This window comes from Simochromis diagramma, unplaced genomic scaffold, assembly GCF_900408965.1.
Source record: "Simochromis diagramma unplaced genomic scaffold, fSimDia1.1 OVJJ01000802.1, whole genome shotgun sequence".
NCBI lineage: Eukaryota > Metazoa > Chordata > Actinopteri > Cichliformes > Cichlidae > Simochromis > Simochromis diagramma.
Genome location: NW_024387492.1, coordinates 11,961,687 through 11,972,610, shown reverse-complemented (window position 1 = coordinate 11,972,610; position 10,924 = coordinate 11,961,687). Strand labels below are relative to the sequence as shown.

The window sequence follows — 10,924 nt, the reverse complement described above, 5'->3', positions numbered from 1 at the left end:
GTGAATGACGAGGATTAGGACGAGTTAAGGAGATTATGTCACACATTCACCATTCACCCAACCCAGCAGCCACCCACACACATGCGCACACACAGACACACACTCACACACATACACCACTTCACGTGCATTTAGAAACAAATGAAAACTGTTATCGATTACTGATTATGTCTTCGTTAAGGAAATTTATTGGATCTCATTTCTTTTGAAAGGTTAATAATTTAGGAAATGCAAAAATAATCCAAAAATAAGTCGGGGGGGGGGGGGGGGGGGACGGACGGACTTAAAATTAAAAAATTCTACAGTAGGTTTTATAAGTGGCCTATTCAGAGAATAGTTAAAACACACAATTTGCGTCTATAAACGTCCTACAGAGGGCCTTTCTATGAGCCCCCTCAGGAAAATCAAAGGAATATTAGAATGATTTCTCCTCAGGCTTGTTAGGCTCCAGCCGGAGCCGTTCAGCTAAAGGGCAGATTGAAAGACACGACAAAAGCTAATTGCAATTAACTACGCCTCTCCGCCTCGCCCCTGTCCGCTTAAATCGACACTTTGTGAGTCCATATGGCCTTCAGTGTACCGTGGGAATGAACACAATTAAAACAGAATATGGATTTCTGGAGTTACCCGGCGAAAGCGCAACAAGCTGTCAAGGTCAGTGTGTCAATGAGTGGGCCCCGGACAGCCGGCCGTGGTCTGCACCTTCATGACCGGATCACCCACTACAGAGAATGCTGGCAGCTACAGTGGCAGATAGATAGATAGATAGATAGATAGATAGATAGATAGATAGATAGATAGATAGATAGATAGAAGTTATTATTATTATTATTATTATTATTATTATTATTATTATTATTATTATTGCCCATTTCTTTTGCTGTAACTGAAAAAGCTAAAGTGCAAGAGTGCAAATCGATCTAACATTTTAAAAGATAATAGTAAAATCTTAAATGTGAAGGGTTCATGATGTTCAGCGGTAGGTTTGCATGAATCGTCAAAGAAAATTAAAGTAAACAGAATGAAAAGCAAATATATTTCAGTGTGTTTATATATTCCATATGTATGACTTTTCATATTTCACATTTTCCCAAGTTTGTATTTAAAGATGGTTGTTAAATTAAAAATGAATGCTTACCTTTTACATTTAATAAAAGGTTCTTTTAAAAAAAAAAAACAACAACAGCAAAAAAAACCCCAAAAAAAACAAATACATTAATTTCTAGAAGCCTTGTTTTTGTTAATAAGTTATATTACAAGGTCCCAAAGTGTGTCTGCATGGTGTATCTGCCCACCTAACGAGCTCCAATAAGCCACTAACAAAGGAAAGATAATGCAGACTGTGGAGCAAAACTACACCAACGCCCCCGAGAAAACGGGGGAGAAATGGATATTTTACAACTTTTAACTGTATGAACATTTTCAATTTGTCATCTCTTTAGCTTTTTTTATATTTGTTAAAGAATCAAATACGCAATAAAGTGTTTTAAAAATCAAAGTTCAGCTTTATGACAGTTGTCTTGACCGCTGCTACGTATGTGGTGGGGCCCAAGCATTTAATCTGGAGGACTGTACGAGGAACCAGACACAAATGTCTTTGTGCTAGTGTAGGAAATGAGGAGCGCTGACTGTTGAAGGTCTCAGCCCACCCTCACCCCCACCTCCCTGCATATGGTAATACACTCTTATTAGTGGTCAGCATACCTCAACATACCCGAAAATATTTACAGTAATCAGCCTCTTAAAGCCATCTCCACGGTCCCAACAGTTTGGATCATTTTTACTTTTTTATTTCATTTTATTTTATCTTTTTATTCTTTAGGATATGCGATTACATATTTTAAACACATTTTGAATATTTTCGGTCATATTATTATTATTATTATTATTATTATTATTATTATAAATAAGAGTTCTACACAGTAAAAATCGCAAATGCAGTCCAGGGAAAACATGCAACATGTGTGTTTTGTCTGCAGTGGATCTGGCTCCGTTAGCAAGGCACTTCACAGCACTTGCACACACATTCAAGCGCACACACACTCCCTCGCACGCCAGTGACGTCAGGATGGAGTTTGGAGTAGAAAGCCAAGTGGATGAAGGAAGTGGAGATCTCCACCCTCCAGCCTCCCCCTGACACTTCTCATAAATATTACCAAGGCTTATTCGGGAGGCTCCCACCATAAAGTCACATCGTGTCCTGGTTTTAACAAGTTTTCAACCGTAAGAAAATCGGAAATTTGCCCCTTTTTTTCCCTTCGCCACCGCGTTGGCAGTATCGGATGCGCTCCAGCCACCGTTTTTCCAACTCGAACTTTACGCACCGGCTACTGCGCCACTAGCTGGAGAGCTGCTGTTGCCGTTTACCGGCTGCTGCCCGGGGATCCAGTCCTGGTTCTCCGGAATCTTCGGCGTCGAGGGCAAAGATCCCTGATAAAATGTATAATTAATGTTGTAATTTGTGGCTCTCGATCGATCGGAGGCTGACTTTCTGTCAACTTGGCTTCGGGACTTTGACTTGTGTTTCTCGTCGCTGCTGGCAAAGAAACCGAGAAACCACAAGTGATTCAGTGTCACAAACTTCATTGTTTCTGTCCACAAGAAGAGGAGAAAGAGGACACTTTTTATCCAGATTCTTTAAAATATCGACGATCCATGATGAGCAAACCCACCGGTTCAACAAGTGGCTGTTTGGATATTCTGAATGTCAAATCAAGTAAGTTTTGTTCATCATCATCTCCGATTCCTCTGAAGAACACGGCATAGATAATGGGAGGTCTACAGTAGCGACGGGTATAACAAATGAAAGTACAGTGAGTCCATGGTGTCTTTAAAGATGTTTCTCACGACTCTACCTCATGATCACAAAGATGTGAGTATGGGGACTGGCTGTCGGCCGTCTCAGAATGCAATACATGAACAACCCCGGATAACAAAGCTCCTGAATGAAAGGAAATCATGTGTAAAATATATTTTGTAATGTTGCTCACAGATTTCGAGAAAAAAAATAAGAAGGAAGCGAAAATAATAAGCCACATTCATTTGCCGACCACTGCTCTTCAAATGCCCCACATGCTTCCCTTTGATGACACTTGTTGCCTGCAATTTAATTTTCAGCCTTTAAAAAGAGTAACAGCGCGATATGCAGGGTATCATTCAATCGTACATGAAGAAAAATCCCGTTTGCGCACGAGATTTTTTTCTCTTATGTCTGAAATGTGTTTGCGCATTTCTGAATCCCTCATTTGAGTTTCCTGAAGCGCTTTAAATCATGTTACTGACTTTTTTTAAATAGTAATAAATTTCAAGCAGATTTACACTTTCCTATAAAATTATTTTCTGATCCTTTTTTTCTTAACCCTTGCAATTATCCCTCTGCGAGGCCTCATTATGAATTCAAATGAAGGCGGACTCAGATCATAATATAGGCCTAAAGTAGGCTATTGTTCTCTCTCTCCAAAGAATGGACATTTCTGTTGAATTCACATTTGATGCTACTTTTAGAGCTACCACATATTTTTTTCACACCAGGCCGCCGCTTTTAAAATCTGTGCTCGGCCGATGTAAACATGTGTTTTCAAATGAGAATAAAACGACTCACGGCATTGCTGTGACTCAAGTTCACAGCCACGCTACCGAGTGGTCAGAGGAAACAACTCTTTCTCTCCCTAAAACTTCATTTCCAACTCTTTTAGCAGGTTTTCGCCTTGATGGTGATTACGTTAATAGAATATGCCATATATCTTCAAACAATTACTGCTCACAATGGAGACGCAGTGGACCCCCACAGCGGGAAGTTAAATACATTTCCCCCTTTCACAACAAAATTGTCTGTCATTTTTATTTAATTGACTCTCAGCGACCATCGTTTAATATTTGGGGGGACATTTTTTCTTGTTGAAAATGTTTACACTTTCGGTCATCCGCGGTTTAATTAAACTCTCAATTTTAATTTGGGGGCTGTGTCAATGAAAATGTGATTTGGTTAGCTTTGGTTTTAAAGGTTTGTTAAAACAAAATAAAAAATAATTATTTATTTAAAAAAAAAATTAGAAAACAAGAAAATAAAAGAACAGTGATGATGATAATAATAATACTAATAATAATACTAATAATAATACTAATACTACTACTAATAATAATAATAACAATAATAATAATAACTAAGACCAGTATGGAACATGTTGAGCATAAATTTCTCCAATTACTAATGACAAGTTGGGTACCAAAATACCAAATTTTGTTTAACAATAAAATGTTTAATTCCAACTTTAAAATGACTTTTTTATTGCATGTTACAGCAATTAAATGTCTTTTGCGTACATTTAAAGGGCTACAGGGAGTTTTGATTCTTAATAAACAGCCAATTCCAGTCCTATAACTCTCTCCTGAAGTCATTGTTTTTGCTGCTGAGTAGTTATTCCCATGCTACCCTTTTTGACGGGTCACTGGTGAATCAATGAGCAGGTGGCAAAACGTCAGTGTAATTACATAGACGGCTTTTCCCTCCAGAATAAAAAAAAGGACTGCCTCATATGCATACAAATATCTTCTTTTTAAGAGATTTGAATACAAAATCTTCACACAAAAAATCACATTTTTTCATCTACACCGGGGTCGATTTACATACACTTCATTTGAGTTGGTGAAACGAGTTGGTACGCATTATTCTCATGGTGCAGTGTCACTCCCTAATCCTGGGGCCTATAGACCTGTGGGATAAAGCAGCTGTCGAGTCCCATTATGAAGTGGAGTTGGCAGCTTGTCGAGATCCAGGCAGTCAGACGAGGTTCAATGGGAGAAAATCATTAAGTTAACACTTTCCCCTAATGTCTCCATTGTGCGTTTTCGGGGTATTGTTTTAGAGAGCTCAAATATAACGCTTCCCACCGGACTTTATTCTTAAAATGTGCGCAGTGAATTCCCATGGTCGTGCTCGGATGAGACGCGGGGCGTTGTCCAGTGTGCGTGTAATGAGTGTGAGAGCGTGTCTGTGGCTGTGTGGAGACAAAAGTAAGTCACATGCAGGACAGTTTGTCCATTGCTTCAGTGTATATGAGCTCGATTATGGTACTTTTTAACTGATTATAGGGTCGGTGCAAAGTCACATAACTGCAGGTCGGCCGCTGAACTGCAGCCAGTGTGTCAACTTTGAAAACTGTTATACCAACTTATTCTGGAAAAACACTGTAAAGACTTTGTTCCATCATATTTATTCATAAATCCCGCGATTACGCGAGCAACCGCTACAAAATGTCATCAAAATGTTTTGATTTAAAACTGAACTGTGCGCTTCGTAATTCAGTGAGCACATCATTTACTTGACATTTTTGACCTCTCCCAGGTCGGATTCTGGACATCCCATGTAAAGTGTGCGGTGACCGCAGCTCAGGGAAACACTATGGTGTTTACGCCTGTGATGGCTGCTCGGGATTCTTCAAGAGGAGCATCCGCAGAAATCGGACTTATGTGTGTAAATCTGGCTCGCAGGTGAGGCCTCCTTTAAGTTTATACAAGCTCGTAACTAAATTTCCCTGCTTTTTACACGAGGCTGAATTGGCTGTGGTTAAATGCACCTACTATTTGCGCTTTTCAAATTTGATTAAGTAGTTTTATTTATTTATTTTTAATAGAATTTCAAGCAAGGCGGGAAAACAAGCAGGCAAAGAAATTATCAAATCAAGCCTAAGTGAGAAACCTGTACGCAATCATTGCCATGAATATGGAGCAATTTCTTTCATTTTCCAAATAAAGTTAGCACCCTGCACAGAATTTGTCTCATCCTTTATTCTTTATATCCCCTACGTGTCTGATTTTCACCCACAAAACATACCAAGCGTTTTACGCGCGGAATGCACATTTTACGCGCTGATTTCTGTTTGCTTTTCTTTTTGGCGCTGAGTTAAGTCTCTCTTGATGAGCCTAATTATGTCATGCCTGGACCATTAAGTACTGGGCTAAGTGCCGCGCTGCTGTAATATATCAGGTGTAATCCAATCTAATGTGATGACTCGAAGCCGAGGATTTAGGCGGCAGAGGGCGGGATAGAGTACTTATCCTGCGGGATGAGGCCACACTGGAGCCGCAGGGGAGCACCTCCATAACTAAAAGATAATAGTGCGATCTTTCACCTGGAGATTGCCCTCCCAGGAGGATAATAGCAAGAAGCTTTTTTTTTCCTGTCCTGCAAGCTAAGAGAATTTTAACTAGAAGCTGTAACCCCTTCCTCTTTTTATGTCCCCCTCTCCCCCTCCCCTTTTCTCTCTGTACAGGGTGGTTGTCCCGTAGACAAAACTCACAGAAACCAGTGCCGAGCTTGTCGTTTGAAAAAGTGTCTGGAAGTGAACATGAATAAAGACGGTAAACGAGCTTAATTGAATTATCACGTTGAGCAAAGAAACGTCAGTACAGTAGGACAGTATTGGATTCGGGGGAGAAAAAGCGCATAAAATCTGTTAATCAAAGCTGAAAAGAAGTTGATAATTACCTGCTCCCCGCTTGTTTTAAAGGAGATCTTATTTATACCTCATGGGAGCGCTGGTAGAAGCTCTTTATTTTTTTTTCTTTCACGCAGAACATTTGCACTTTAAGGAGCAGCTTTCGTTCAATAAAATAAACCCAGGATTGCTCCTGGAGAATGCAATTAACGATCCTGATAAATAAGCAGTTTGCTCTCTTTCACACTGCCTTCCTACTGTCCCGCTCCACAGCCGTTCAGCATGAGAGGGGGCCACGGACATCTACAATTCGCAAACAGGTCGCTCTGTATTTCCGGGGCCACAAAGAGGTGAATGGCTCCTCGGCACATTTCCCCGGATCCTCACTACCCGGTCCTCCTTTTTTCACCACTGTCACCCAGCTGGAGCCGCACAACTTGGAGATGAGCACAGTAGCCACTACACCGGAAAGACAGGCCATCGTGGGTCTAGCACAGCCAACTCCTAAGGTAGATTTTTATTTTAAGATTACGCAATTTAATAGCTACAACGTACACTTTCTTCAAAGAGTTTTAGACCTTCAAGTAAAGAATGCGAGCATAGAGGTCAATCATTTCTTGGCTCTCGTGTCGCAGTCCATGCATAGTTTTACATTTAATCATTTCTAGATGTAGAATTCCTTAAAATGTTAGATGTTTGTATTTCTTCCAAACCGTTATTGTGCGATTAATTAGTAAACATTTTTTTTAACACAAGGGTTAGAAGTTGAAATTCCTCTCCAGATTTAAAAGCCTGTAAGACCAACAAATCCGCCAATCAGATTTCTCACTGTAAATCCACCACAAGCAACACTAATCATTATAAAACTGGGCGCTGGGGCTTGGAATTCGACCTTTGTTGTTCACTGTTTTCCGACCTGCGTTTCTTTCTGACATAAACAATGACAACATTTTCATTTTCCCTCTCTGCAGTATCCCCACGAGGTCAGTGGCACCCCCATGTATCTGTACGAGGTGGCCACGGAGTCTGTGTGCGAGTCAGCTGCGCGACTTCTCTTCATGAGCATCAAGTGGGCAAAAAGTGTCCCCGCGTTCTCCACCCTCCCTTTATCTGATCAGGTAGCCACGATTTGGACTCATTCTCCAAATGAATGATGCTTAAACATGATCCCCAAACAGGCCATTAGCGCCCTGTGAGGTTTGAAATGGTGAACAGCTGCCAATTAAGTATTTGGTCCGCAGACAGACGCTTTAAATTAATTAAATTAATGTCATGAATTTGATAGTATCGATTTGAAAACTGCATATCTAATAATTCCCAACCAAGCCCTAAAACCTGCACACAACATGGAAAAATAAGTAGGAATTAATCTTGTGTTGTTATTTTTACCATTCAAAAAGTTTCAAATACTTTGAATGGTTTAATTGTTGCGTGTTGTGCACAGTTTAACACTTAAAATACCCCCTTACAGCTGATTCTGTTGGAGGACGCTTGGAGGGAATTATTTGTTCTGGGCATCGCGCAGTGGGCCATTCCCGTGGACTCCACAACTCTTCTCGCTGTTTCTGGTATATGCAAAGCACGAGAGAATTTTAAGTGAAGAGCGAGCAGCTGTTGTCGTGCATAATGAAACTTTTCTTCACATTTATCCAAAGGGATGAACACTGAAAACACGGAGTCTCAGCGGATGAACAAAATTATGTCTGAGATTCAAGCGCTTCAAGAGGTGGTCACCAGATTCAGACAGATGCGCCTTGACGCGACCGAGTTCGCCTGCTTGAAATGTATCGTGACATTCAAAGCTGGTGAGTACCTCGCAAATTACTGCCCGAATGTTTGACACAGTGTAAAGACTCTTACCGGAAATAACCATATTTACCAAACCTCAACTTTCTCTGCTGCATACAACTACAGCCAATCTGGAAAGACTGAAGAGAATATATGACATGTCATTACAGCAGTGTCATGTCAGCAGATTTCTAACAGCTATAGTGATGCCTCTTGTCTTACAGTTCCTACGCATGGAAGCACAGAATTAAGAAGTTTCCGCAACGCCAGCGCTATTGCTGCTCTGCAAGATGAAGCCCAGCTCACTCTCAACAGTTATATACACACCAGGTAAAAGAGATCTATCTATCTGGCGATCGTGGCTCAAGAGTTGGCAGTTGCCTCTGTCAGTGCGCCCCAGGGCAGCTGTGGCTACAGTGTAGCTTGCCATCACCAGTGTGTGAATGGGTGGATGACTGAATGTAGTGTAAAGCGCTTTGGGGTCCATAGGGACTAAGTAAAGCGCTATACAGGCCATTATCTATCTATCTATCTATCTATCTATCTATCTATCTATCTATCTCTTCATCCTAAGATAAAGCATGCTTTACGCACGTGTCAACTGGCTATAGTCTGCCAGCTTCATTATAAAGTTAATGAGGCAATAAGCCTCCTGTAATTGTGCAGGTGCACCAGATGAAGCTCGTATTCAAGCTAAGTAGGAGCTATTTGTCACAGGTGTGCGGTAATTGGACAGGCTGCAACAGACAGTCTGCAAATGGAACCGGACAAAAAGGCTGTTTTTGACACCAGTTGTGTTTCAGGTACCCGACTCAGCCGTGTCGTTTTGGTAAGCTCCTCCTGCTGCTCCCGGCCCTCCGCTCTGTCAGCCCGTCCACCATAGAGGAGGTGTTCTTCAAAAAGACCATCGGCAACGTTCCCATCACCAGGCTCCTGTCCGATATGTACAAATCCAGCGATATATGAATTCTCACCATCTGCCGGGGCGCGTGAGGAGGGGGAAAAAAAGACTGGAGGCCCACGAGGAGACCCACTGAACAATCAACACAGACTGTCAAATCATAGCAGGTGTAGCCACGGCACAAAATCTCTTACGGGCTGTCTTAATACAGCCTATTTAGGCTTAGGCTCCATTGAACACATCCGGATCACAACTTTAGCCTGTTAACAGTTGCTCTAGTCAAGGATTAGCATGTAATTTTCATTAGAGACCTGCCTGTCTGATTCTGAAAACTGCAATATCTTGTGGCCAAAACAGCCTGCAGCGTTTAAATGCCGCCTTAAGGCTCTGGAGAGCACCTGCCAAGCACGTTTCCTAAAGAAACGCTGTACATTAAGACTTTTTTTTTTGTTTTGATTTTTTCCGAGTGTCTATGAGACCAATGAGCTTGACGACCAATTCACCATTTTATTTCTGTGTTCAATCCCAACGGAGGAAACCAAAAAAAGAAGAAGCATCATCCGGGGGGGAGATGCGAGTCGCTGTTCCTCAATTCGGTGCTGAAACCAAATGCACCGATGGGGCGTCAGCTCCATGAAGCATTGCGGAGGACTCTTTAAAAAGGATGCACTATCTACCCCCCCCTCCCTTTGACTGTAAAACTACATTCATCTGAAAAATGGTGTCTGTATTTAAATGGCTGTCCCGTTTGTGTTTGGTGTGTCCTGTTTGAGGCGCAGCATAAAAAAAAAAGAAAAGAAAACGCTTAAGGTCGACTTTTTGAAGTTAGACACTAACACTGGATAAAATCTTATTCAGCACTTGGAAATGTTTTTGTGGCCTGTAATGTTTTTATTCTGTTGTAAAAACAAAAAAGCAAAAAAAAACAAAATTTTTAATGGAGTTATAACTATTTAGAGTTGTAACCAAGAGAATAAAAGACACTGAATTAAACGGTTTTCATATAACATGACCTAGATGCTTATAGTATAGTTTTACTATGATGCTTATAGTAAAACTACCAGCTGGAGCCCTGGCATCATAGCAAACAGTGGTGTTGGTTTCATATCTAATTACAGTGACACTTTATAAGGATGTAGAGCTCATACTAAATTATTAAACACTAATGCATGCATCTTGATTTAATGCAGGATTTCTTGTGAACACCTGAAGCTCATCAGTAATAACCAACTCTGTGTCCGTTCATTTGATTTGTTAGTGCTTTATCAAGTAATGAATAACATATATTATTTTACATTTTTCTTTGCCACCAAATGAGATTTGTATTACATAAAATGGTTCATTTGGGATTAATCTCTCCAAAATCAGAGCAGTGCTTGCTCTCACAGGACATATGAAGCTGCAATCAAACTCCATCTTCAAATTCAAAAGTTTTACATGGAACTGCACGGATCAAAAGTCCTCACATCTTATATGTGCAGCATGTGGGAGGCAGTGTGCTTAAAAAAAAAAAAAAAAAAAAAAAAGTACAGATATGTTATTGTTATGAAAAAGGTCAGACCTTACAAATAGTCCTGAAGGCAAGAAGAAATGGCTTTTTACTTTTATTGTGGTGGCACATGTGATACAAAAGTAAAGAAAAAAAAAGAAAAAAAAAAAAAGCTTCTGGATCTTGCATTCATTAAGCATAGTGACCTGGCCCAAATACATGTTGTACTAATTCAAGCTTAATCTGTCACAAGTCATAGACTGCATCATTTGTGTCTTTAGCATGGTTCACTCTAGTGTAAGTCCAAAC

At 40.5% G+C, this 10,924-nt stretch overlaps 1 protein-coding gene across 1 annotated transcript; it reads left to right on the top strand.

The window, feature by feature from the left end:
• Positions 1-1,972: 1,972 nt before the first annotated feature.
• Positions 1,973-10,628, top strand: nr2e1 (nuclear receptor subfamily 2, group E, member 1). Its single transcript, XM_040017501.1, has 9 exons — positions 1,973-2,716; positions 5,345-5,490; positions 6,273-6,360; positions 6,711-6,946; positions 7,409-7,555; positions 7,909-8,005; positions 8,093-8,242; positions 8,450-8,555; positions 9,029-10,628. The coding sequence occupies exons 1-9, from the start codon at positions 2,656-2,658 to the stop codon at positions 9,189-9,191; spliced, it is 1,194 nt and encodes a 397-aa protein (XP_039873435.1). The 5' UTR covers positions 1,973-2,655; the 3' UTR covers positions 9,192-10,628.
• Positions 10,629-10,924: the final 296 nt, after the last annotated feature.

Bases quoted from the DNA above. Each gene is read 5' to 3' on its own strand.
- nr2e1 (XM_040017501.1), top strand. From the start codon at position 2,656: ATGATGAGCAAACCCACCGGTTCAACAAGTGGCTGTTTGGATATTCTG. The intron at 7,556-7,908 runs GTAGCCACGATT...ACCCCCTTACAG, and splicing joins CCCTCCCTTTATCTGATCAG to CTGATTCTGTTGGAGGACGC. The intron at 8,556-9,028 runs GTAAAAGAGATC...GTTGTGTTTCAG, and splicing joins AACAGTTATATACACACCAG to GTACCCGACTCAGCCGTGTC.